Source organism: Ursus americanus, chromosome 17 (assembly GCF_024610735.1).
Source record: "Ursus americanus isolate L20-20 chromosome 17, mUrsAme1.1.p, whole genome shotgun sequence".
Classification (NCBI taxonomy): domain Eukaryota; kingdom Metazoa; phylum Chordata; class Mammalia; order Carnivora; family Ursidae; genus Ursus; species Ursus americanus.
Genome location: NC_142143.1, coordinates 9,514,589 through 9,541,554, shown reverse-complemented (window position 1 = coordinate 9,541,554; position 26,966 = coordinate 9,514,589). Strand labels below are relative to the sequence as shown.

Below are 26,966 nucleotides of genomic sequence, written 5' to 3'. Positions count from 1 at the left end.
CTGTTGTGATGACTGACGGAAAATCAGGTGTAGTCCTGTGTAACAGATGCAAAAAGTGCTCCCTAGATTTGGGAGGAGTCAGGAGTGCCCTTCAGAGAAGGGTTTCCTGGAAAAATCTGCGTTGCAGATGGGCCCTGAAGGAGGAGAAGATTTGTTAGTTGGGTAAGAGGGAAAGAGTTCAGGCAGCAGGATCAGAGTGAAGAAACACATGGGAAGCAAAAAAGTACTAAGCTTTTGGGAGAAGAGAAGGTTCTCTGGTCTGGCTGGCAGACAGGAATTTGAGAGAAATAAACCTGCAGAGATGTTGGGAAGAGGGAATTCTGTCTTCTCTGCAGTGGAAAGGCAGGTAAGAATTTTAAGGAAGAATGTGTGTGCTTTAGGAAGAAGAGGCAGTCATACAAGTCCAAAATATGGCAGTGGTAGAGAGACAGAGACACAGGGACAGATTTCAGAGCTAAAACTGAATGAAAGAAGAAGGCCTTGAAGCAGATCTGGCCGGCAGTTGGGAGGCTGGGGAGGGGGTGGAGCCCAGGCTTGGGAGGCTGGGGAGGGGGCGGTGGGGCCCTTAGCAGCGGCACATGTTCCAGGAGCTCTCCTGCTCCCACCCTGTCACGCAGGAGCTGGCCACCTGAGCTCCTTTGTCTTTCTTCACCCTCCACTTAGGATGTGCCCGATATTCCAGATCTCCAACGTTACAGGTGAGAACCTAGATCTGCTGAAGATGTTCCTCAACCTCCTGTCCCCCCGCACCAGCTACCGGGAGGAAGAGCCTGCTGAGTTTCAGATTGACGACACCTACTCTGTCCCAGTGAGTGGCTTCTGGTGGACTGAACAGGGTTCCCGGGAGGCTGGTGGGCACTTCCTACGGGGGCATCAGGGCAAGTATATGGTGGGGAGGACCTAAGTGGGATAGACTTATTAGACCCTGGCCTTCTTTGCAGGGTGTGGGGACGGTGGTGTCGGGGACAACACTGAGAGGCCTGATTAAGCTGAATGACACATTGCTGCTTGGCCCAGATCCCCTGGGTAACTTCCTGTCCATTGCTGTCAAATCAATCCACCGCAAGCGCATGCCTGTCAAGGAGGTGCGGGGGGGCCAGACAGCCTCCTTTGCACTGAAGAAGGTGAGTGCCGAGAATACAAAGAAGAATTTCCCTCGGGTTCGTTACGCTAGGCTCTGGGCCATCTCTAGTCGTCCTGGCTGTTCTGTAAGGCAGGGATTACTGACCTCACTTTTACAGGTCAGAAGACTCAGGGTCACAGAGCCCGAGTGAATTGCCCAGCAACACACAGCTAGTAAGTTCTAGAGCCAGGACTAGAACCCAGGCCTGCCTGCCTCCTGAGCTCTTTTCCTCCTTCTGGTGCCTGAGGTGGGGGCCCCAAACTCAGTGGTAAGGTCAGAAAGACACCTTCCTCCTTTGCAGATCGTCCCTCTACGTAGGGTCCTTGGGGTCCATGCCAAATCCTCCTCCCAGTCAGCCTTCTGTCCCTCAGGGATTGGGGTAAGTGTTAGCTCTAGGGTCACCTACCTCCCTGCCAACGAAATTAACTAGCAGAGTGGGACTTTCCTTATTCTCTCCAACAGTCACATCATGCTCACCCTGTCCCTTCCACTTGAAAGCTTGCCTACCTCTGCCCTCTCACCACCACTTAATTCTTAACTATCCTTCAAGGCCTAGCTGAAATGCCAGTTCCTGCCCAAAGCCTTTCCTGACCCCTAGTAGGAGTGTTTAGGCTTCCCACATAGAACTCAAGTCAGCCCCGTGTTGTCCACCCTAGAAGACCTGTCGTCTAGTGCAGTGAGAGGGCAAGGCTGAGTTGGGGTGGTCTCCATTCCCAGAAAGGACTCCTAGTCCTCTGGGACCAGGGGAAAGAACCCCTGGGCATTATTGCCCCTGAGGTGTGGGATTCCCTCTTTCTTTCAGATCAAGCGCTCGTCCATCCGCAAGGGCATGGTGATGGTTTCCCCACGCTTGAATCCCCAAGCATCCTGGGAGTTTGAGGCCGAGATCCTTGTCCTCCACCACCCCACCACGATTAGCCCACGCTACCAGGCCATGGGTAGGTGTCTAAGGGCACTGCCAGCCGAGGAGGCCCTCTGCTCTAGCTCCCCCAACAAAGCGCTCCAGCTACCTGGACCCCCAGGTTTCAGCTGCAGCCAAGAGTCAGGTCTCCGTGCTGTTCAGTGATGTGCCCCCTCTCTTCTTCCCATAAGCTGCAGTGTTTATTCATTTCTGCAAACATTAACTGAGCGCCGGCTCTGCGCCGGACTCTGGACACCCAGACTTACCCGCAAGAACCTCACACTCGTTCCTTCAGCAAACGTCTTCTGAATGCTTCTGTGTGCCAGGCAGTGTTGCCAAGGTGCTGGGGAACGCAATGCTGGGCAGGGGCTCTGCCGTCAAGAAGCCAACAGTCTAGACAAGGCGCACATGCAAACAGAGTGCCCTGTATTCAGGAACCAGGACCATGGGTCCAGGGAAGGTGGGGTCTAACTGAGTGTGTGTGGTAAGGATCAGACCTGAGAGCGGACCTCCAACTCACTTGGCCACACGCGGCCCCTTGAGGCCTTTAGCTGACCACAGCTCCAGCATATTCCATGCTCTCACTCCTGCGTCTCCTGCCCGGAGGCCACTGGGCAGCTCAGTCCTATCGTGACCCCCCTGGCTCTCTTGGCAGTGCACTGTGGGAGCATCAGGCAGACGGCTACCATTCTGAGCATGGACAAGGACTGTCTGCGCACCGGGGACAAGGCCACTGTGCATTTCCGCTTCATCAAGACCCCTGAGTACCTGCACATAGACCAGCGGCTGGTGTTTCGAGAAGGCCGCACCAAGGCTGTGGGCACCATCACCAAGGTATGGCCAGGCAGCCCTCCTTGCCCAGCCCCAGGAAGCATGGGGACCACTCCAGTTTCAGACTGTGAGCACAGCAGGAGAAGCCCTGCAGAATCCCCCTAGGCTGCCCGGACAGAGGCACTAGTTCCCACCTTGGGAGAGTTGGAACAGTGCTGAAGTGTGGCCTTAGCGCCAGTTTCTCTCTTCCCCTTGAGAGGTCTCCTTGGGCTTTGGTGGTGACCGTGGAGGAGAGCAGGTGGGGTTGAGGCCTGGCTCAGGTGGGGTTGAGGAAACAGTGGTAGGAGAGTGTCCGGACCTGGCCATGGTTGGCCTCCGAGATGCCAGGCACAGGCTGCAGTGGCCTGGCTGGGGCGGCACCCTTACAACACTGGGTCAGGTTAGAGTGAATGTTGGACAGCTAGGGGGCCTAGGCTCGAGTTCCCTTGGGGCCTGAGCTGTGTGTCCTGGAGTCCACTTCATACCCTCTACAGACTTCACCCATGGCCTTGGGTAGGGACACTTGATAGAGTGATAGAGTGATTTGACTCTTGCTCCAAACAGCCTTTGTGAAATCTTGGGAGCAACCTTAGGCTGCCCTTGCCTCCAAAACGGCCTTCCTCAGGCCCATCCATGCAGTACAGACCTGGGGTAGGCGGGTAGGTCATGTCCTTGAAGGCCACTTGCCTCTGGGACTGGCTGAGAGTGGCAGAAGCTGCCAACATGTGCTGTAGTGCCCTTGGAGGTATGGCAGCCCTCCCCCCTGCTTTGAGATTGAACTTGGGCCACAAGGGAAGGCTCTAAATCAGTCCCTCCTGGGTGGTAGCTCTTAAGATCCCTGACAGCCACACCCTAAACATTTCCAGATGCTAAACATTTGCTTGGTCTCTTCAGGAGGCCTGAAGTTAAAACTTGCCCCAGACTCTTGTTATAGGGGCAGTAGGAGAGATGCAGTTGACGCTCTGAGGAGTTTCAGCCAGCTTAGCGAGAAAAAGAGCCTCTTGGTTTCTCTTACGAGGTTCTGGGCAGGCCGGACTCCAGCCTAGGAGCTAGGGCGGGTGCGGCATAGCCAAGATGCACAGGCTGTGTGGGAGCAGCAGCTGGGGCAGGGGCTAGGAGGGATCCAGGCTGGGCTGAGGCAGGTGAGACATCAGCTCGGGGAGGGGCAGCCCTGAGACACTGAATGGGGCCGAGAACATCTCTCCACCTCACTCAGGACCAGCCAGGCCAGGGAGTGGGCAGTCCCTGGGGGCGGGCGCCCGGGGCCTGGGCAGCTGAGCCCACGTCTCTGCCTGCGGCTCCAGCCTCACTCAGCTCCTTGGCTCGTGCAGCTCCTCCAGACCACCAACAACTCTCCAATGAACTCAAAGCCCCAGCAAATTAAAATGCAGTCAACAAAAAAGGGTCCCCTGACCAAACGAGAAGAAGGAGGCCCCTCTGGAGGGCCAGCAGTAGGGGTGCCACCCCCTGGAGATGAAGCTTGCTCTCTCGGGGCTGTGCAACCAGCTTTGTCCAGCAGTCTCCAGCCACAGGTGAGTGTGCTGCCTGCGCCGGCCGGGTCCCCTGCCCACCGCAGGGTGGGAGTGGGAAGGTGACTGTTGCTTTAGTTGGTGGAGGTGACAGGAGAGCTTCAGGCAGCCTGTGTCTAGCTCCCATGTCTGCAGTTCATAGAAGGCCTCTCCCCCAACTCTTGGCACACAAGTGCTAAGCGTGCGCTGTTTGTCTCTTAGGGCGGTATTTTCCAGTCTTTGAGACATGGTCTGCATACAGCTGATTGAGTTGGTCCCGATTAACCTTTGGTGTTAATGAAGCAATAGAAAAATTTTTGTCAGGGTTCCAATTCCCAAGGAAGAGCACGTGTGGTCTGTGTGTGGGAGTGGGATGTGTGTGTGGTGGTCCAGAAGGTTGTTGGAAAGGTGCTGCCTTAGAGGGTCCTCCTGGGTGGGCGTAGGTGGCCTTGGGCCCCGTATCAGTGTGGTTCTCACTCAGCATCTCCTGTTAGCTCAGTCCCCTGGTTCTCTCCAGGTGCCCCCTCATATTGCTCCTTCCAGGGTCTTCTCCATCTCACCCCTCTTTGGAGAAGGAAACTTCTGTCTGGACTATCCTTTCTGTTCTCTCCCCCACGATGAGCCTTTCTCTTTCCATCTATCCATGGGGGCAGGTGTTGGTTCCTGCTCTCCTTGTGCTTCTCAGAACAGCTCCGTCTCACACCATCATCACAGGTGCCCCGCTTGCTAGGAGGGCAGGCTGGGTGCTGGCTCCATCTAACGGGGGGGTGTGCCCAGCTCCAGGCCGTGTAGTAGATGACTGCTCAGGCTAGGCCGGGACCATCCTGCCTGCTCGCTTTTCTCTTACCCCTTTTCCCGCCACCCTGCCCCTCTGCTGTCCTACCCTGCTCCCAGTGGGCCACTACTTCTCAAGCTCCTTCTTTCTCCCTTTCAGCCCAAGCCCAGCAGCGGGGGCCGGCGACGGGGGGGCCAGCGTCACAAAGTGAAGTCCCAGGGGGCCTGCGTGACTCCTGCCAGCGGCTGCTGAATCTCCCCTGGCCCACCCCCACCACCCGAAAGATCCTTGTACTCTGGCCACTGTTCCACCACATGGGCCAGAGCAGCTCTGACCACCACCCGCCCTCCCCCAGGCCACGGCTAGAGCCTCGTCATTCCCCGCCCCCACCCCCATTTTCCAGGGGGGTTGTAATTTATAAGCTGAGGAAGGTGGCCAGACTTCTGGAGGACTGACCATCATCCACCTTCTTCCCTGCCTTCTTCCTTACTCACATTTTTTGTACATCTGGGCCCTTAGTTTTTATTCTTTTTATTATCTTCCTCTCTCTCTCTCTCTCTCTCTCTCTCTCTCTCGTGTGTGTGTGTGTGCGCGTGTGCATGCGTGCGTGCGTGTGTGTATGTGTGTGTGTGGTGCATAAGTGCAGCCGGTTAGGGCCCTGGCAGTCTTTCTCCTTTTTCCTCTGTGGCTGGCCACCAGCCTCCAGGAGCTGGCTGCCTGCCCATCTGTCCATCCGTCTGTGTGTCTCTGTGACAACCTTTCAGGAGCCGAAGAGCACCCTTCTTCCCTGTGCTCACCCTTCTCCCCTGTGCTCGCTCCTCTGCACCCAGAGCCCCTCCACAGAGCCGGACTCGGGGCTTAGGGGCTTCATTAAGTGCTGCTGCCAGAGCAGGGAGCCTTCCCTCTGGGACTGGGGGGCTTTTAACAGAATGGAGAATGGTGTCCTCCTTTTCCCCCCTTAAACCCCAAAACAGGTAATGCCAAAAGCTCTTAAGCTGTAGCCAGTAGATGTGTGGAGGGGAGTGGCACTTGGATTGTAGGACCCTCCCTGCCCCTAACTCTGACCCTTGCCACTGACCCAAAGACAGCTGGTGGTCTTCCTTTCCCCTTGGAGACAATCCTGTGTTTGCCTGGCCAGGCCAGGGCAACCCCTGCTGTGCTGACTTTGAGCTGGAGGCCCTGGCCCTTAACTTTCTCTGAATCTTCTTGGGCCTTGGGGCACTGATGGCCTAGACTGGGATGGGCTTGCTCTGAGTCCCGCTCACTGGCACCTCCTATTGGTGGGGGTGTGAGGTGTTCCTCTGAGCCAGGCCAAGACTGGAACCCCTCCTTCCCCGCTACAGCCCCACCATGTTGCCCCAGCATGGCTGCGCAGGAGCACAACAGGGAAGGGCCTGAGCCCCAGTTTTGGAAGCGCCACTGGGGTGGGGGGAGGGCAGGTACAGTGAAAAAGTTTCTTCCTGGCCCAGCGCAGAGCATTAAGCTTTCTGGAAGTTTCACTGCCTGGGGTGGGGGTGGGTTCGGGGTCACTCAGGCCACTGATGGCAGTGTGGGGCTCAGACCAGCCTGGCCTGAACTGTGGCCAAAAGCCCTGGGTTTAGGGTGGACTGGTGGGTGGAGATACGTTCTTTCTAGCCAGGGCAGACACCCAGCTGGCTGGGTCCTTCCTCAGCCTTGCCTCCCTCCCGTCCCCAACCCTTCTCCATTCTTCCTGCTTCTGGACTGCTGGTCCCTTCCCCTCCCCTCTTTCCAACTATGTCCAGTTACCACTGACCCATGGCCATGGACTGACCAGACCAGCACAAAAAATAAAAGTTTGTTCTAAGTTGATGGTGTCATGTTCCCTGCCCAGGCCCCCCAGGGAGGTGCCACCACGGGGAGTGCTGGCTGTGCCTGCCCAGAGCCCCCAGCTGCGGGGCAGGGGCGGGAGCAGCCCAGCGTCCCTCAGGCTCGTGTGGCTTCTAAATGCAGGCTCCTCGGCAGATGGGGCACAGGACAAGTTGCCAGTCCTCCCTGAACCTATTTCCTCATCTAGAGTGAGAGGTAGACAAATGCCTGAGTCGTGGTGTTGTGAGGATTCGGCGAGAGAGCGTGTGGTGAGGCTGTGCCGTGCCAGCCCGTGGGAGGTGCCGCTGCACGGTCGCCGTGCTGCTTCCCGCGGCGCCAGCTCCCGGGTCCGTGGGGCGGTGGGCAGGCTCGGCGGGAGCGCGGTGGCCCTGCTGTGCCAGATGTCTCCCTCGCTTAGGCGCTTTGATTTTGAAGCTACCATCTGGGAGAGAGGCGGTCCATTTTTCTAGTTAAGGCAACTGAAGCTTGGAGGAGCGGCGGCACCAGCCCTCACCCCCGGCTGTTGGTAGGCGGCCACTCTGCCCCGTGGCCTTGGGCCCCTGCCTGTTCCTTTGTGTGCTAGTTCCTTCGTGCTTTTTGACCTGGTTCTGCTTATAGGGGCTGCTGCTGCCCACTGGTGCCTTTGTAAGAGGAAGGCTCCAGCATGAGCACCCACTGCTTTCTGTCCCCGTGCCAGGTGCCGTGGAGTCCATGTTTCCACAGGGCTTCACCAGGGTGGGACCTTGTTTGGTTTGAAATCTTCTGCCCCTAAGAGCATAACCACTTTCTTTACATTTGGAAGCTGTGGTCTCTACCCTGGCCTCTGCCCTCAGACGTGCAGGAGGTTGGTCTGGATCTCTGTGGTCACGAGACCCACACCTGCTAGCAGGGGCTCACTGAATACAGTGTTTTACTGTCATTACCAGGGACTCCACAGGTCCTCTACGGGTCTCAGCCCTACCAACTCTCAGTTTGGAACAAAACACCAGCCCTTTTGTAGCTGATAAAGAATAAAGTTGTTAATCATCTCGAATGGCCAATCCTGACCCTTCTGTATGTACAGCTTGCATTTGTGGCGTCTTTAGTTCAGTTAGGACCTCTGTTCTGGCTTATTGGCCTCCCTGGCACGGAATAAGGGAACAGGAATATGCCATGGTGCAGGGGGAAATGCAGGTTTGGGGGCATGGGACATGGAGAAAACGGGGTGAGAGCTGTGTCTTGAGGGGTCAAGAGGATTTGAACATGTGCAGATGGGCCGAGGGTACGTGTCTGGAGGGCACAACCAGGGGCACTGAGCCCGGTGTGTGCTAAGTTCCAGGCACTCATTTAGTGGTGCAGCTTTGTTGAGACAGTTCTAGATGCAGAGCAGGTGTTGGGTGAAGTAGGGAAAATGGAGTGGTCACTGGGGGTGAGCCATAGCACCAGCTCTTTCCTGGCACATAGGGCTGAGGGGTTACCTGGCCCGAGATCTCAGGGCTGGATTTAGAGTGCACCTGGTACCCTCTCCTGTGCAGTTTATCCCCTAAGCCGTCCCTACTGACACGTTCCAGCCTCTGTTTTCTCAGCTGCAGTGGGGACCAGCCCTGGGTCAGGTGCCGTGGTCAGGAGCAGAGCATGTTGGAAAGTGTGGTTGTGGAACCACCCCTGGCCCTTCAAGCAGCACATTGGAGGCACTGAATGTGGGGACATATTGGCAGGGAAGGGCCAAGACCTGCTCCTCTGAGCTGGCAGGTTCTGGCTCTTCAGGGGACCCATCTCCTTGTGCCATCCCAGCACAGATACAAGGGACAAATGTCCAGTTCCCACAGTGGAGTCCAGTCCCACACTGAAGGCAGACGTGGTCAGTAGTGAACAGGTAATTCTTCTACCTTCTGCTCACGTGGCACCGAGAGATTCAGGCAAAGCCGCCTCCTTCTACTGGGATGTCTAGGAGGGCTAATAAAGCCACCTCCCTTCTTTCTCTACCTCCCTTTCTCTCCCCTGAGCCCAGAATCCCAGAGCAGGGCCAGCCTCAAGCTCTGTTCCCCCATCCCAGCTGGGTTTTAGTGGAGACACCTGGGTTTCCGAAGTTCGGGGGTAAGTCTTTGGGGCATTGTTTTGGTTCAGAATCCATTCTCTTGTTTTCCCAAGAGTAGAGTCCCTGTGCCAGGGCCAGATAAAAACTATACACGCCATGAATCCTGGGCATAATTTTTTTTTTTTGCATAGGCATAAATTAGAATCTGGAGATAAAAAATTCAGAACCAGTAGTGCAGCATTTGTGACAGGAGAGCGCAAAACGAAACCTGGTTGTCTGGGCTGGGGCCACTGCCAGAGGACCGCTCGTGGCCTTGGGCCTCATCTTCCTTCCAGCTTCCTCCCCTAGGAGCCCATCTGAGGCTCAGCCCTGCTCCCAGGGCACCTGCCTCCACAGCAGCCCCTTGCGGCAGCCAGGTTACAAGGAACTGCAGTCAGCCAGTGCCCCACAGAACGGGGCTAGGAATCAAGCCCGAAGCTTTTCAGTTAAAAAATCAGACCTTGAAAAATATATACATAATACAGCAGGGCCTGCTTGGCTCTAAAAGCCCTCTTCTCCCCCCAGCCCACCACCCTTGAATGCCGCCCCCCCCCCATAGAAAATGAGCCAGAAAGGAACAATCTTGAGCAAGAGCTGAAAGAGTCCCAAGGGGATAGCTGAGGATCAGGGCCCTTACAATCAGGGGCCTGATTGGGATGGGGGCCCACAGTGGACAGACCTCTTCCCACCATGACACCTTGAATGTCACTATCATACTCATTGGACCACCCCGAGAGCCTGGGGGATACCCTGCTTCTCACCCTTTTAAGCTTACCCCAGCTGCTTATGGCCTCATAAACTGGTCTGGGCTCCCTGCACCCTGGGGGAATGTGACAAGCTTGCTCTGGGGCACAGGCAGGCCCTAGCAGGAATGGGGAGCAGAGTAGACCCCGGTCCCAGCATCAGGAGAGAGAGAGAGAAAGCAACTAGCCCCAGCAGAGGGGGAATCATACAGGCTGGCTCCCTGGCCCCTCAGAGGCTCACAGGAGCCAGACCGTTGAGGGTATGGGAAGCCCAAGGGCCCACTTTGACCCAGAACAAATACAGTGTAGCGAAGCCTTTGGGGGACCTCATGAGTCAGGCTCCCTTAGGTTGATGGCACTAGACTTCTAGAAGAGCTCAGCTGCCCTGTGCAAGGAGCTTTCTGCCTGGGGCTCAATCCCAACCTGCACCACAAGCACTTTCTTCCCAGAGGACCTCACTTCCCTGCCTGCGGATGGGGGCAGCTCACTTGCCCCAGGCTCTCACTTATATCCCACCCACGGCTTTGGCACCTGCTTCATTCACATGCCGACCAACAGCAGCTCCCTGGGTGCCAGCGCCCCATCCTGGTTAAGGGGCAGACAGATCACCCATCTTTGCTGGTACATGTCCACTCATTGCCTCTCTGTTTCTCAATCCCCCACGATATGCTACATATATACACCCTCCCAAGAGGGGGACGTAGACACCCAGTGCGTGGCACAAGGAGGACAAAGAAAATGGACGTTGGAGCTTGCTGTCCACCTCGAGGTGTCCCGCTGCTAGGAAAGCCCTGCATATTCTCAGCTCCATCGGGCCAGGGGTTCTTGCTCCTGGAAGTCTGTGCGCTGGTCAAGCGTGTGGAGAAGTGGCAGGGGTGCTGTTCTCCCACTCCCGGAGAAGGGGGCATGTGCCGAGAGGGGCTGGCCTCCCAGCTGGCTGGCCGCAGCACAGAGAAGGCCTAGTGGGTGGGTTCCCCGTGCACCCGGAAGCGGTAGATGCACGTGTACTCGGGGTGGCCCCAGTTAGTCAAGATCCGAAGTTCCACCACCTGGTATGTGGCCATTTTAGTGTCCTGGGTACAGAGAGAAGGGTTAAGAGTGGCCAGGTCCTCAAACCTCACTGACAGGAGGGCAGGAAGGGAGACAGCCAGATGCACGCCCTCCCCCGCCCCCCGCCATCAGCCTGTACAGGGAAGTAGGCTTCAAAGCTCCTGTCTTCAGACCATGAAGCAGAGTTTCCAGCCTGTAAGCCAGGAGCCCCAGGGCCTTCAGAGGTCCTCCAGGGGCCACTGACCCTCAGCCACACACAAATGGCCTTGTAGTCGAGGACCAGCGAGATTCATCCCAGACTGACACAAGAGCTATTGCTGTCAGTGGACAGAATTATCTTCACGGAGGGTCTGATAGATGTTAATGCTGGAAAAAAATCCTTTTACTTTGAATTAGGCAGAATTTTTCTCTCTGAAGTTCTCATCAGGCCTCTGTCCTCTTTGCTCAAAAAGCCACAATTTTTCAGTGAGCTTTTGGAGCAAATTTCCCCTGGTTTGATGCCAACAGGCACAGCGCTTTCCGATTCTTCTGCCTCCCTCTAGCCTTCCACACAGCCTTCTGTCCTCTACCTTCTCCTAAGGGCTCAGTCTGCACCCATCCCTGAGAAGTCCCAAGCACTCCCCTGGCTCAGTTACCACCCTGGAGTGGACCGCTCATCTCTGTGTCTGGTTCCCCTGATTGCTCCACTGGCCCATCCCGCAGGTGCCTCAGACTTGGTGGCCAAACCCCCTCCTGCGGTAGCCTGCCTCTTGGCACCTAGGAGCCATCCCCCTCTTCCCCACTTCTGTCTAACCTGACCCTTGGCCTCCCAACTGGAAGCCTCTCAGGCCTCCCTCCTAGGATCGAGCCCTGCATTGGGTTCCCTGGTCAGCCCGGAGTCTGTTCTCTCTCTCTGCCCTTCCCCCCACTCATGCACGCTCTCTCTCAAATAAATAAAATCTTTAAAAAAAAGAAAAAAAAAGAACATTGATTCCTTAGGGCAGTTGGAACCTGGGAGCCTATCTCCTGGGGTAGAGACTGGGAATCTGCATTTCTAATAAGGGCCTAGGAAACTGATGCCCACTCAAGTTGAGGCGAGCTCCCTCCCTCTGTGCCCTAGCCATGCTGCACCGCCTGAGGCCCAGCTGGGCCACCCTCGGACAACTGCCCTTTCCAGGCAGCCTTCTCCATGCTCCCTGGCTGGGATGGGCCCCTCCCCTGTGCTGACATCTAGGTGGTGCCTCCCCCATGCCCCTTGCACAGCTGTCCCTGTTCCCTACCTTGAGCTCTTGGAAGGCAGGGGCTGTACTTTTTCTTGCCCTGAGTCCCCGGTGCCCGGCCCAGGGTAAGTGCTCAGAAACTCTGCTGAGTGGATGGGAAAGGGACTATGCCACCTCTGCGAGCACAGCAGAGTCCTGTACCTGAAAATAGAAGGTCTGAATGGGCTCCCCATCCTGGTCGTAGGTGAACTGGCCAAGAAGTGTCCCCTCTTGCTGCAGGTCTTCATCAAACCCCTGAAAAGAGAACAAGATGGAGGGAAGATCTTGCACTTAGTAAGTGCCCCGGCCCCCCAGGGAGGAATGCTCTCCCTTCCTGTTCCCGTACTGGTCCCTTCCCACACTAGCAGATCGGCAGCAGCCTTGGCAGGACTGTAGGAGCCCTGAGCCCTGGACCCAGTTTTTTCCAGTGCAGCCTAAGATAACTGGGACTGAGGTACCATTTCCCACCCCGCTGCTCTCTCTTCCAAATCTGTTCCCTTCCTCCCAGCCAAAGAACAGATCACAGCTTTATCCTCGGTAGAGCCTCACCAGGCCCCGTAGCCCCTCTGACCTCCCCCCCCAACAGGTACTCACGAAGATGGAGAAGTCCTTGGGGGCACTGGAGATGGTGCTGTTGGGCGACAAGGACTTGGGGACATGCTCTAAGGTGACAGCCGTGGGGCGGATGCGGGCAGAGAGGCGAACCACGGCAAAGCCCTGGGGCCCCTGGAAGGCCCAGCAGTTGCCTGGGTGCACGTCTGGCTGGAGGGGAAGGAAGCTGGGTCAGCATAGGGCTGGCGACAAAGACAGCCCACCCTGAGCACAGCTTTTGCTGACCCAGGATGGGAGTCCCCCAGCTACACGGTCACTCTGCTCTGGGCCCCTGCTGCTGCCCTCTTTGGGTGCGTACCTGGAGGATGACTCGGGGCGACTGGGAGTGGTACCACAGGGGGATGCCGAAGAGGCTGAGGAGGGCCGTCTTGGTCTCATAGGTCTCGGAACAGCGGGTGCTGATAACGCTAGCCCCTAAGACAGGAAAGCAAGGCAGTGTGGGCACCTGGAGCTGGACCCCAGCAGGGGACGGAGGGTGGGAGACCCAGACACCAGTGCATCTCACCAGCCCAGGGAACCCAGGCAGGGACGGCTATTGCCATGTCCTCTCTGAGGTTGGAGGGGAGATGCCCCAGGCCTAGTCTTGTCCCTCAACTATATCCAACTACAGAGTAACTGTAAATGTCAGCCTCTCCCTGGCCAACAGTGGTGTTCAGTTCATCCAGACTTCTCCAAGCTTCTTCCCTTGCCTTTGTTGTGAGTGATCTGTGCTGATCTCAAGCCCCACTCGCCTAGCACCTTGGCTGCCCCAGCTGAGCCAGAGGGCCTGCCCGCATGAGGACCGGCTCTGCAAAGGGCAGAGAGCGCACACACACCTCCTGATTCCAGAGCGTAGTCCACCATCGCGATGCGGTCCTCACTGTAGCGCTTCAGGGCCTGGTTTACAATGCGCTGCACCTGCTAAAAGACACACCCAGGGCGGCTGCCAGGTGAAGCAGACTGGTCCACCCCTGAGCCCCTACTACTGGGGGCCAGGGACCCCTGAATGGGCCCCTTCTATCCTGCACCACACACTGGGGTCCAGCCACGCATGCCACTTCCCTAGGTGGCCCCCTCCACCCCCACCAGCCCCAAGCCAACATCAGAGCCTCTCGCATGTCCCTTAGGCCTTGGAACATACCAGAAGCCGGTACTGTAGGACTGTGCAGGTCTACGGCTCCCAGGGAAGAGAACACTGTGTCAGGGGGTGGGGGTGTTCCAGGGACCACACAGTCCTCACCTCCTCTGTCACCCCGATCACGCCTTCCTTCTGCAGCGTCAGCCCCAGGCTGGCCGCAGCCTCGCTTGCCGACTTGCCCTGCATCTCGGCCACGTGGGCGAGGATCTTGCTCTCCAGCTCCTGCAGCTGAGCTTGCAGCTCCTCGCGCTGAACGAGCCCCGTGCGGGTTCCCCCGCCTCGGAGAAGGAACTGACCGACCCAGGCGGGGAACTGAGACTCCACCTAGGGACCGAAAAAAGGGTCTCTGAGAGGCTCACAGGGACAGGGTTGCTCTGGTGGCCTAGGCCAGGGCAGGGTGGTGCCCGGCTTGAGTGGAGGGTTAGGGAAGGAGCACAAGCCTGGGAAGGGAGGGCCTGCTAGCAGCAAATCCTGCTAGCCCACACGGAGGAAAGAGTTACGAACAACCCTCCATGTTACTGAAAACAAAACAGGAACAACTCCTGTGAAAGAAAGCCAACGTCCGTGCCAAGTCCCAAGCAGGGGCCGGTGGGACTAACAGGCCACCGGGGCACGAGGCTCTTTGCCATATAGGCTCCTAGGACAGACGCCTTCAGAGGACAGGGTGTTCAGCAGGGGACTTGGGGGTTCCAACTTACATCATCCCTCACGGCCTGCAGCTGCTGGGGCAGGAGGCCCACTTGGTCTGCCACCGAGCTCTGCTTCAGGCTCAGGGCTGCCAGCTCCTGCCGCAGGCCTGCCAGCTGGCCCTCCAGCCGCGCCAGCTCCTTCATGGAGTTCTCTCGGAAGGACTCTTGGGCCATCCTGCTCCCAAAGAGAGGAGAAAAGAGTAAGCCTTGGATCTCTGATGACGGGTGAGGCCGTGCTGAAGAACACAAGAGGATCCCCACGTTGGCTCCCGATAGAAGTGTGTGCCCATCACCCGCAGGTGCATTCAAGGCCTACACCTGGGGACCCTGGCTGTAGAACACAGCGCCTATGAGTTGGTTTGCTGAGCCCAAGGAATGCATTCTTACCCTGTTCCCTTTCTAAGCCCAGGTCCATAATTCACTCTGCCTCGGCCTCTCCCACCCTCCACACCTACGGATGTCTGGGGCATGGCAAGGCAGCCTGCGTGAGCGTGTACAGAAAAAAGGGTGGGTCTACACGTGAACCCACAAATCCCAATTCTCTCGCAGTGCCCCCCATACCCAACCTCTCTTGCACCTCAAGGACAGGTTCTAAGCAGGTGTTCCTGAGCTAGGTTTCAGCCATCCCCTCTCCGCTCTGGGACTCTGCTCCCCAGGCCTGCCCAGGTGTGGGGGGGAGTGGTGGGGGGAGGAGCAGGCCTAGGGCAGATGGCAGTACCCATTACCTTTGCCACTCAGACTTCAGCTGCTGGAGTCGAGCCTCAGACTCCTGGAAGCAGGAAGAAGGCACAGATAAAACAAATGCCACGCTCACAGCAGCCGGTCTCCCAGAGCAGAATCTGTTCCCTTTGGAGTCTGTCTCACCACGGCTCCACCCCGGCAAACCGAAACACCTCCTGGTCAAGGTCTTTAGGAGAGTCCCCCTGCTGGCACACTTTGGCATTCATTCATTCACTCACTCATTCACTCGGCATGTTATACCCAGCACAACAGGCCTCCTGAAAGCCCCCGTTCCTCAAGCACGCTCCAGCGTGTCCCTGCAGAGCATTCCGGAGCCCGTGGGTTCGGCTCCCGCAGAAGTCAGGGGACTATACCCCCACCCCGTCTGGTGTCTAAGCAGCCCGTCGGGAGAGCCCCGCTGTCTCAGCCCAAGAGCAGATGCTGAACTGGATAAGGGTCCCACCGACCTGGGAGGCCTGGACAATTTTCTTAAAGAGGTCTTCAGAGTCCTGCTGATGCTCTGCTCTCAGGCTGACCAGTTCCTCCTGTCAGACAGAGGAGAGCGGCTGAGGACTTTCTGGAGTTACAGGCAGAGGGAACTTCCCAACCAGTAGTGGTGGGATTGGACCTTGAACCAGGCCTGTCTGACTGTAAACTTCAGCTCCTGGCCTTTATGCTCCAGTGCTTCTTGGAAACATGCAAGACCCCCTTGATCTCCGCTGCACACCGCTTGTGCCAGGCACGCCAGTCTCATACTCGCACGACTGGGTGGGGGTGCAAGGGTAGACATGACACCTCCATTTTACAGGAGGGAACTAAGGCTTAGAAACACTGCTGTCTCTGTCATCCCAGGGTGCGCAGCACCTCGCCCCTCCACCCCATTCACCCGCGGTGCCACCCCCACACCGCTCCGCTCACGCTCAGAGACCTGGATCCGAGCGGCGGTGTCCCTGCGGAAGTCCTCCTTCAGGGCAGCCTCACGGCGGCTCACCAGCCCCTCCAGAAGCGCCAGGGTGTCCTCCTGGCTCAGGCCCACGTGGCCTCCCCCACCAGCGGCCCCCTGCCGCAGCTCTAGGCGTTCCAGCCGCACAGCCTCCTTCTGCCAGTTGGAGGAAAATTCAGCAGCGAGAGCTTCCAGGCGCCGCTCCAGAGAGTGGACCCGGGACATGATGCGCTGCTCAGCCTGGGGGGTGGGGAGAGAAAGGCCACGGAGGTGAGTGACCTAGGACGACAGTGCTTCCCGAACAGAAAGGGAAGAGAATCCCAGCAACGTGCAAATGTGGACACACGCTGGCTCTGTGCCCGCTCTGTGGCCGGCAGGTAGGGGAGTACGCCAGCAGCGAGACGCCGTGCCAGAAGCCTGCTGACATGTGGTGACCCTGCGGCACAGGACGCTGGACGCACGCGGCCCGGAAGGGTCTGATCCCCAAGGAGGAGTGGGTGCGAGCCAGGTGAGCAGGGACAGAGCGAGGAGGGAGCCGCAGGGGGCTGGGTGCCTGCCGGGCTGACCCCAGCCCCCTCCCTCCGCTACCTGGGTGTGCATGCCGGAAAGCGAGGGGCCGAGGGGTTCAGCTGCTGACTTCAGCAGCTCCCACTAAGTCTGTCCAAGAGAGCTAGGGCTAAAAGACAAAATAATTTGAAAAGGCTTGCTTTCTTCTCTTTAATTGGAGGGCCCACAGAGTAAATAGAATAGAAGTCATTTGGACTTGGGGGTTGTACCCGACAGCACGCTATGAATTCTGAGACACTTGCTGGCTTAAAAACAAAAATCTTTGCCAAGGGAAGATATAATCTGTCAACTGTCAGTTAAAGACAGGAGCCTCCTGAGTGCAGAAGTTGCTTCTGATTTTTAAAAATTTTTAAATAGGCTGTACATTTGCAGGACTCAAAAAGCAAACAGAAGTCATTCTCCTAACCTGTGTCCCTATCCACCTGGTGCCCTCAACCACCACCCACTCCCAAACCAAGCAACGATTGTCATTAGTGTCTATGCAAACGTAACAAGTACAATGACATACTCCCCCCTTTCCCAGGAAAGGTGGTCCTGGAATTGTATTTAACATCTTAACTAACGATTACAAAAGAGAAAGTTATGCCAAAATAGGGCATGATTTTATGAAACGATAACATGATGGCCAGGAAAGTAATATCCACCAAAATAAATAGTTAAAAATGCTCAATTAGATTGAGCAAAATACAAGCAAAATTCCAATGTATTTAGGGAATAAAGAATTTTACATTTTCATTGTCACACACACAGTGTGGTTATCTGGGCACTTGTCACCCGCCACTGGACTGCAGGCTCCTTGACACAGCCTGGGCTGCAGAAATGGCCCCTGTTCTACCCTCCTCCCTGTACCTGCAACTTCCGCAGTGTGGCCTTGCAGGGGCTCCCATCAAGAGGAGGGGTCTGTGTCCCCCTCTTGGAATCTAGAATGGCTTCGGGATTGCCTTCGGCCTAGAACGTGGTGGAAGGAACAGTTCTGAATCTAGGCCTGATTTTGCTCCCATGGAACCGTGGTCAGTGGCTACGTGAACAAGCCTCGGTTAGCCTGCTGTGCGAGAAAAGCATGTGTGGCACACAGCTCGCCCCAGTGACCCATCGGCCAGCTGCAGACACCCGAGGGAGCCCAGCCTAGACCAGCCGGAGGAGCCACAGACTTGTGAGCTAATCAAACGCTTGTGGTTTTAAGGCCCTGATTTTAGGGGTGATTTACTTGTGGTAACTGGTAACTGACCAACATATCACCTTATTCGTAGAAGATGCTTCGTAAATACTTACGAAATTATATTGCAAAGGAACAAAAGCTGACAAAATGATTTGTCTCATTCTTTTTCCTTTGGTTTTCTGAGTTTCAGATGGCAACTAACTTTGGGACCGTTTCAAGTCCTATTTGAGCACAAGCAAACTGCTTCCCCAGTACCTGTGCCCCAAACACTAGTGAAAGGGGTGTCCTGGGAGACAAGGCAACTTAGCAGCGAGGACTGCACCTCTTCTCAGCCCTGCGTGTAAGGCGTAAGGGCCCGGAAATCAACTGCAAACACAGGCAGAGCGAGGACCCGTGACCCCCAGATGCTCACCTGGAAGGGGGAGGAGTCTCTGGACTCCCACACGTCCTGCCGCCCGCTGCTGCTCTTCGCGGCCCACCAGGAAACCACAGCAGGCTGGAGTGTCTGCAGCCCGTACGGGTAGAAGTACCAAGCACCTGTGCGCAGAGGAGAGGGGTGACCCAGGCCCACGGTCACGAGCGAGAAGGCACAAGCCGCTGAAGACGGCGGCCTGATCGACACGGGTCATCAGCAGCCCGTCTCATTCCGGTGAGCTGCGCTTCTGCTAGGAGGTAGTACGAGGGAGGGAGGTTCCCGTCCTCCTCTGGGCAGCAACGTCCACCCGACAGCCCGGGGTGTACGCGTTCCCACACCCCTCGGGAACCCTCACCTTTCTGGGGGTTGCAGAACTCGGAGAATGTGGCTCTAATAAGCTAGGGACGATCCAGGGGTAGAACCAGAGGCCACCACAGGGTGTCCATCAGAATCACCCAGGAAGCTTTGCAAATACCCAACATCTGGCCGCTCTCTCTAGAGCGTGATATCACTGGTCCGGGGGAGCCCTCTGTAGGGCAGGTGTTTTTGTTTTAAGGATTTTACTTATTTACTTTAGAAAGAAAGAGAGCAAGTGAGTCGGGGGAGGAGCAGAGGGAGAGGGAGAAGCAGACTGTGTGTGGGGGTGTGGAGCCTGATGCGGGGCTGGATCCCATGAGCCCAAGATCATGACCTAAGCCGAAACCAAGAGCTGGATGCCCAACCAACCAAGCCACCGCGGCGCCCCTGTAGGTGAGTCTTAAAAGCTCCCCAGGACAGGCACCTGGGTGGCTCAGTCAGTTAAGTGTCTGACTCTTAATCTCAGGGTCATGAGTTCAAGCCCAGCATTGGGCTCCATGCTGGGCATGGAGCCTCCTTATAAAAAAGGAAAAACAAAACAAAACAAGCTCCCCGGGTAACTCTCATGGACCACTATGGCTGAGAATCCTAGAACAAGACACCTTTGGTTTTCTGAGTTTCAGATGGCAAGAGAGGGTGCTTTCGACCCAAGACAGAACACAAGGCGACAGCGACACGTGCATCTTGCTTTAGGGGTCATCTGCTTGTGATGCGTTTACTCCTGAGCTGTGCACGTGCAGTGGGTATAGGGATGAGGGCACCTGAAAAGCTGTATGGGTCTCCTAGGACAGGCATTGGAACAATGTCAAGCATCTTGTAAATGAGCTCTATTCATATAAAAGGGCATGTTTCTCTTTACTACTTTATTGTTTTGATTTCAAAGAGAGCTAAAGATTAAACTTGACGTCGTAAGAAGAATTCACTCACCCGGACGACATCCTGATTTCGAATGGAGGGAAACTGACGACTAGTAACAGTGTCAAGATCCCTGCTTTTTACCCCAATGCTCCTGTACCAGGACCATGTCCTGAGCCGGGGGGGTTGCTCTAGACGTGCCCGGCAGTCCGGAGCAGCCACCCAAACCAAGATCGGTGGACTGGGGCCGGACTCCCTGAGAATGCCACATGGGTCCCTGAGGACCCAGGAGAGCCAGACAGGACTGGCCCAAGGCCTGGGAGCTGCCCAGATGCAGTGTGATCCCACTCGTCCTGCCTCCTTCCCTTTCCTGCAGGTCATCACCGTCTGGTTTTCACATCTCTGCTTGGCCCAGCCCCCACCCACACCCTGCCCTGCCCCTCTGGCTCACCAGCTCCATTACCGCCTGGCCCGCTCATCCTACCCCTCCCCTGCAATACCGGGCAAGCTCACCGTAGGTCAGGCCGGTCATGAGCAGCAGCAGCAAGAGGAACCACAGGAATGTCTTCACAGAGGAGAAGCGCCTGGACCACAGGAGGGGACAGTGGGGGGCGGGGGGGCAGAGGTGTCAGGAGGGCATTTGGGCCTCTTCATCCCCACGGGGCATCTGCAGAGGCTTTTCCTGAGTGCTGAACTAGAGTTAGAGGGGGATGCCCTGAAGGCTTTCATCTTCCCAGGGCCTGATTGGATCCTTTAGTTCCTGCAGGTCTTAGAATAATGGGGAGAATTCAGACTCTCTGAATTTTATTGATGTTATTAAAAATTTTAAAAAAAGTGGGGTCTTTTGGAAAAATCTGAAATTTTCATATATAGAGGTCCTCTAAGCAAGCCAATAGAAAAAAAAATACGGAACTCCTTAAACAATATTTTATTTTAGAAAAATGAGGAACCTTCTGGTGACACAGACCCATCCTTGCCCCTCTTCTCAGCACAGCTGGCCAACCATTCGGCTAGGGTTATGCCAGAGGACCTGACTTCCTGGCTCAGGCTTCTTTCCTGGCTCTGCTGGGTCAGGGACGTGGGAAATAAACTCACGGCGTCCTCACACAGCACCTATTCCTGGCTTCTGAACACGCCTCAGAGAACACTGGGTTCTTGACGGCTGTGGGGCCAAGAGGGAAGCCGAACTTTCTTGGCAACACCACTTGTTGGCCGGAGCCTAAAACCTGACCCGCAGGAGGAAGGCCAGGCTCGTCAGGCTCAGAAGTGGCCAAATGGGGCTGGCATTTAGCAGGACGAATCCAAGAAACAGGAATCCGTAATTCCAGAATACTCCCTGAAGAGCTACTGGTTTGGAAAACAACAGCTGACTCGGTCTCATCATCCGTCAGGCAAAGAGGGGCTCGGGGGAGTCCGCTCCCTGCTCACTGATAGAAGCTACGAGTGAGCTGGGACAACCACATTCAGAGAGAGAACATAAATGGGTTTAGCAGCTTTATTGGTCCCTTCTGTCCCAGAGCTTCGGATTGTCAAAGTGGGGGTCTCGCTCACCTGGTTAAAACGAAGACATCGAGAAGAGAGGCAGCTGTCGTCAGGCGATACCAGGTGGTGCCGACCCACCAGTAGAGGAGGCCAAAGAGCCGGCCTAGAAGAGGGACCAGCAAGGCCTAAGCATCACCCTGAGCCGGTGGCCTGCAGGTCATGGTTTCACGGGGCCACTCTGTCCACCTGCGGCCCTCTCCGCCCCTACCCGCAGCACTGAGCTGCCAGAGCACCTTGGTCCTGTCCGAGGCTACCCCGTTCCTCGGAGCCCCTGCCCAGTCTGCCAATCCCCTCCATCGTGCCCCACCGCCGCTCCTGCCCCCCCACCCAAGGGTGCTAGAGTGTTACTATGGCTCCCGGTTTCCGATGATTATCCTGAAATGAGCTTTCCCTGACGGTCCTGTGGTCTCTCCGTGGGCTGCCCAACCACAGGGAGAAGCGGGGAGAAGGGACTGGCAATAATCGTATGCAGAAGAGCCAGCACCCACCTGGAGAAGTGACAAGCGTCCAGAAACAAGAGGCTGCCCAGGAGACGGCGTTCCTTAACCGTGAACCCGAACTACGGTGGTCAGTCTCCAAGTACCCTGCAGGGACAGAGAGGCCACAGCTCGGTCCGTCCTCACTTCTAAGAGCCCGGGGATACAGAGACTGCCTACTAGTTGTCTCCTTCAGACTGTGAGCTGAGACCACGCACCACACGCCTTTGTGCCCCCACAGCGCCACGCAGGCCTGGCCCCCAGCAGGTCAGTAAATGTCTGTCAAAGGAATGAAGTGGTAGGATTCTGACTTTTATTTCTCTTGAGCTTCTCGTCTGCATCCCTCTCCCTGCCAGCAGGTCCTTCAAACCATCGTTCAGAACTAAAGGGGTCAAGCCCCTCCTCTACATGAAGCCCCACGTTAAGTATTTGCTGGAAACAAGTCAAACACGATGGAGGTGACCGCAGGCTGCTCAGACTGATGGGGCAGGGCCGTCACTGTGTGTTAAGGGCCCCCCTGGGCCTGGGTTCAAGGTGCCGTGGGGGCACGGGGGGATGCCCGGCTGGTCTGTGGAGAGGCCTGCCAGATACTGCGCGCTCTCGGGCTGTCAGGGGGCGCCTTCCCCAGGCCTCCCCCATCACCTCCCCAGCAGTCCCAGGACCTGCTGGAGCATATCGCCGAGGTGTCACCCACCTGCAAAGTCATCTTCAGAAGAGTAGCCCGAGGAAGACCCCAGGAAGTCCTCGGCGCTCTTGTTTTCAGCAAGCCCGTTGAGTTTGCTGCTCTCCGTGCCGCCCGTGCCCCTCCTCCTCCTCCCCCGCAAGTCCTCACCTGTGGAGGGAAGAGCGCGGGGTTCTCTGGGGGCCGAGAGCTGCTCCCAGGAGCCTAGTTCAGAGGGCCTCACGGGGACACCTTGAGAAGCATCTCTGATGGACAGATGGAACTGCCCTTCGCTTCTCCCGAGCTCCCCGGGTCCGCGGGGGGCGGGGGGGGGGCTCTGGGCCTGGAGCGGCTCCATGACCATTTCTTTGTCCAAAGCGGCCTGCGAGTTCAGACACTCGGCCCCTCTAGCCCCTCCTCTGAAACCACTCATGGGGAGACTTTGGGCCTTAAGTTTCCACTGGAAGCAAAGGAAGCAAGGCCCCAGGAGAAAGGTCTCGGGTACTCACTCCAGTAGGGGTCACTATGCAGGTGGTCGTCGAGGATGGAGCTCCTGGCCAGGGAGGAGGCCCGGGGGCTGCCGAAGTAGGACTCCCTGACCACCGACTCGCTGTAGTAGGAAGTGTGTGCGTCGGAGGAGGGGCCCAGCTGGGGCGCTGGGGAGAGGCGCTTCATGTTGCTGGATTTCCTCTTCAAGGTCCTGCGGGAGGTCAGCCAGGAGGGGAGAGGCCAGGAACAGGCAGGTGAGCCAGGCCAGGAACAGGAAAGCAGGCCGCTCTGCCGGCCTCTAGTGAGCGGGTCAGCCGTGTTGCTAGGCAACGGACAGCTTCCCGGCTACTGACGGTGCTAACCACAGGCGCTTTCTCGGCTCCCATTATCTCTAAATCCCACCAGCAGTTAAGTGATGGAGTCAGGATTCAAATCCAGGTCCCTAACTTCAAAGCCCAAGTTTCTTCTCGTGCTTCTTAATGCAGTGGCAATTTCTACCACCCACTGAAAACCCAGACCAAGCTGACTTGGCCGCCTGGGACTAGCCAAAGCCCCGTCGGGAGCTGTTATGGGGACCTCCCATCCGCAAGCGGGGCAGGATGAGGCGGGCGCCTGCTTCAGCTCATTTGCTGTGCCCCTCGGCTGCTTCGCTGGCCGTGCTGAGGGCCCTGCTGCAGCCCCACAGACAGGACACGTGGGTCTGGGGGGATGGCCAGAAGGGCCCGCCCATCCATAGCAGAGGGGGCTCCCGTGAACCTCACTTGCACTTTGGGGGCATCTGGCCTGGGTTATTCTTGAAGCTGCCTCTCCCCACGTCCTGTCCTCTGAACATGGGAGCAACAGCCCGGCTTACAACAGGGGGAGGAGGAATGCCACTGCGGGGTCCTGGCATCCTCACCGGTGGGAAGGCTCCCCTCAACCAGACAAGGGCATCTGATCTCTGCCCGCTGAGGTGGCAACGGAAAGACACCATGCGGCGACCCACCCGGCCCTCTGCTCTGCAGGTCAGTGCGATCCATGGTGGGGGGGGGTGGCAATCCCTACCTGAGAGGGCTGTCTTTAAACAGGGTGCTCTGGCTGCCCATCACTGAACTCCCTCCACTGCTGCTGCTGCCGTCATCGTCACCCTGGGAGTAGCGCGTGAGCCGCTGGCTTCGGCGGGACATGACGACGTAGGATGGGGACCCTTCCCGTGAAGAGAATCTTGGGAGAGAAAGGAGGACCTGGGAGGCCTGGGGTGGGTCTCAGCTCCTCCCTGGGGACCTGGCTCCCAGGGAACAGTCCACCCCCGTGTGCATTCAACCCAGCCTGAGAGGTGGGAACGTGGGGGCATTAAGCACCCTCTGGCACCCGCCCGGCCTCGAGCTCACTTAGTACCCGGGTGGCCTCTCCTGGTGCTTTCCACAAGCTTTTCTAGTTTTCAGTTTACCTACCGCTGAGCCGCACGAGAGGCAGAACCAGACCTTCCGCAACCTTTGGCACATAGCAGAGCGCGGAGAACACAACAGGCCCCCGATAGATGCTAACTGAACGCCTCTGATCGTTGCTGCCTCGCCCAGACGCCCCAGTCCAGCCAACCCGCACCATGCTGCCCTCCCCCTAGAGCCGTGTGCACGCTCATCCCAGCTGTTGCTCTTCGAGGGGACACGCTGTCTTTTCCTTGTGGCTATACTCATTGACTCAGGGCGCCAATCCAACCTGGACCGGAGAAAACCTTTTCCTCGTAAGCCCCACCTCCACCCTGAAGGGGTCTGTGTGCGGTTTCCCTTCCGCGGTTAATACAGCAACAGCAGGACATCCTGGTAGGATGGTGATGGTGATGACAAAATACTTTGCTAAATGCCTCCTAGGTTAGGTACCTGGCTCCTTACACAGCCATCCCTGACCCTTGTGAACATGGGACGTACCGTTACTGCCACTGGACAAGGGAGGAACCCGGGACACCGAGGTGATCGGTGATCCTGCCCACAACCTAGCCTGTGAATGACAGACGCAGGGTCTGAGCTTAGATCTGACAGGTGGCACAGCCTGGGTCTCTCCCCTCTACCATAAAGCTTTCAAGCTGCCTTTTTTTTTTTTTTTTTTTTTTTTTTTAGTTGTGTTGTGTGTCCCCAACTAGAGTCTTTAATAGCCTCAAATATGCTCAGAACAGGCTGTCGACAGGGTTGTCACACAACAAGTATTTGTTAACAAACTAACAAAACTGGGAGGTGGAGCAGCGGGTGGGGTTACGGTCAATCTCTGCGCGAGGGAACAAGTCAGCACGTGGGGTGAGAAATCAAGGCTTTGGACTTGATAGCGAGCACTCAAAGGAGGCCAAGGTGAGACCAGGCAAAAGGCAGCGCTCGACAACCAGAGGAGGATTAATAAACCTTCCAGATATAAAAACTCAAATTCATAATCTCAGATGACCAACGTGAGGCAACGTGGTGCTTTTGGCTGCCTGTGTACGAAGTCTTTTTATACTTCGGCTCACTCGATAGTCCCCAGTACTTGTGACTTATTATCGCTTCTAATATTCCTGGGTGATACTTAAACTGTTAGCTCCCTAGGTTGTACAGAGGGCATATTTGCTATTTCCCAACTCAAGACTGTGCAAACCAGAAGGTCTGGTTAGTCTAGCTGGAGAATTCTAGAAAGTCCTCTTCTGAAAAACAAGCAGCCTCATGTCTTGGTCTTATTGGCGTCTTCCCAGGTAGGATGCCCACCTGGCATTCTTCCGTGGTTTTTAGCCGGTGTTGGTAAAGGGACCAATTGGTAGTAGCAAAGCAGGAAGTTGGCCTGGGTCCCTTTCTATATTCCACTCCTTATAAGGTAATTCCACCCCCACGACTGCCCTCCCCACCTGAAAGCTCCAGATGCCCATATAGGCTCCTCCTCTTAACCCCTGCCTGCTGTAGGGAATGAAGCCTTCACCCCGGGGCAGAAACAAAACAATGTCTCTGCCAACTCAAGCAGCAGTTGGCAAGAATATAAATATTCAGAGGGAGTGTGTGGGGTGGGGGCGGGGTGGAAGGGGGTGGTGAAAACTGTCAGCAGCCAGCACCCTCCTCCACCCTTCCCGTCTTTCCTGTAGTCCCAGTACCATGAAACAGTTTGCAACGGAGTCTGGATTTCAGAAGATGAGAAAGGTCAGGCCTGAATCCTCCAAAACAAAACAAGAGCCTCTAGGAGCTCAAATCTTTTGCGTATCAGAATAGACCCCACCCTCACCCACCCACACACACACACACACACACACACACACGCACACACACACATCAGTTAAGAAACCCTCAAACACAACATCCCTCCCCACTTCTGGGCTGAACCACATCCTTTTCTCAACTCCACCTTTCCCCACACCCCCCTCCACAAACTTATATGGCAGTATCCGGCCGGTCTTCAGACTTAACCTAGATCTCGGGCGTCTTCCACGGGGCGTTTTCACACTACTTTCCCTCGTGGGACCTGTAAAACGCTCCAGGTGCTAACTCCCTTCTCCCTTCATTTTCTCTACGGGCTGAACCTGCAGACATTTGATTTTCTTTCTTTTCTTTTCTTTAACCAACCACGCTCCTTCCCTGCCGCTCTAAGTCACACTCCCGCCTCCTATTTGTTTGGTGTCTTTTTTTAAGAACGGAACAAAATGGGCCTTCCTCCTATTCCCAGAGTCTGACAGGCAGAGGCAGGGAACTGCCTGTCCCTGGAAACTGCCTGATTGGCACGAAAACACAGGCACTGCCCTGGGCCGGTCTGAGGTGGCCCGGCTCTCGCTCCCCTCCTCTCGGGGAGGTCCTGCCCAGGGAAGTCCCGCCTGGAGACATCCGCCCTCCGGGCTGGCCAGTGGGCGGGCTGCGGAGATGAGTCAGGGCGGCTGGCCCCGGCACCGCGCTGGTCCTTCCCGACCGGCCCAGGGGCGTGCGCCGGGCGGGGCTGGAGCCCGGCCCAGCTTGGCCCGGGGAGGAAGAGCCAGGCCTGGGCAGCTCGGCCCTGGCCGGAGCGGCCTGACGATGACCCCAGAGTCGGCGGGCCCGGGGCCCGCGGGGAGGCGGGCGAGGCCGCCCCTCCGCCCTTGCCCCGCACGTCCACCCGCCAGAGGCCCACGGCCGGCGGTTACCTGCTGCCGCGGCTGCTCCGTGCGGGGCCGGGGGCGTCCGAGGCCCTCTACGCCTCCCGGGCGCGCCCCCTTCCCGCGTCTGAATCCCGTGAGCTGCGCTCGGTGAGGGGCCCGGGGCGCGCGGGCAGCGGCGCCGCGGGACGAGGCCAGCGGGCGGGACGCCGCGGCAGACAATGCGACCCGCGCAGAACCGCTCCGCGCGAGTTGGGCCGGCCGGCGCGCGCGTGGCCGAGT

The 26,966-nt window shown here is 57.0% G+C and overlaps 2 protein-coding genes across 3 annotated transcripts in view; one reads left to right on the top strand and one right to left on the bottom strand.

The window, feature by feature from the left end:
* GTPBP1 (GTP binding protein 1) overlaps positions 1-10,819 on the top strand; it is a 26,545-nt gene extending 15,726 nt beyond the window's left edge. The window contains exons 7-12 of the mRNA XM_045779445.2: positions 664-808; positions 942-1,124; positions 1,926-2,061; positions 2,680-2,858; positions 4,166-4,366; positions 5,277-10,819. Of these exons, the coding sequence (XP_045635401.1) occupies positions 664-808; positions 942-1,124; positions 1,926-2,061; positions 2,680-2,858; positions 4,166-4,366; positions 5,277-5,369 (937 nt within the window). The 3' untranslated portion in view covers positions 5,370-10,819. The remainder of the gene's footprint in view (positions 1-663; positions 809-941; positions 1,125-1,925; positions 2,062-2,679; positions 2,859-4,165; positions 4,367-5,276) is intronic.
* SUN2 (Sad1 and UNC84 domain containing 2) lies at positions 9,119-26,966 on the bottom strand. 2 transcript variants are annotated; one of them, XM_045779443.2, is made up of 18 exons: positions 26,733-26,966; positions 23,678-23,836; positions 22,654-22,844; positions 22,178-22,315; positions 21,496-21,591; positions 21,017-21,110; positions 19,979-20,049; positions 18,251-18,375; positions 16,098-16,352; positions 15,637-15,714; positions 15,175-15,218; positions 14,459-14,624; positions 13,863-14,084; positions 13,459-13,543; positions 12,942-13,057; positions 12,626-12,793; positions 12,194-12,286; positions 9,119-10,816 (listed from the first exon to the last, which is right to left on the bottom strand). In XM_045779443.2, the coding sequence occupies exons 2-18, from the start codon at positions 23,797-23,799 to the stop codon at positions 10,703-10,705; spliced, it is 2,178 nt and encodes a 725-aa protein (XP_045635399.1). In that variant the 5' UTR covers positions 23,800-23,836; positions 26,733-26,966; the 3' UTR covers positions 9,119-10,702. The 2 variants fall into 2 exon arrangements, with proteins under 2 accessions (XP_045635399.1, XP_045635400.1); XM_045779444.2 differs by having other exon boundaries at positions 13,459-13,540.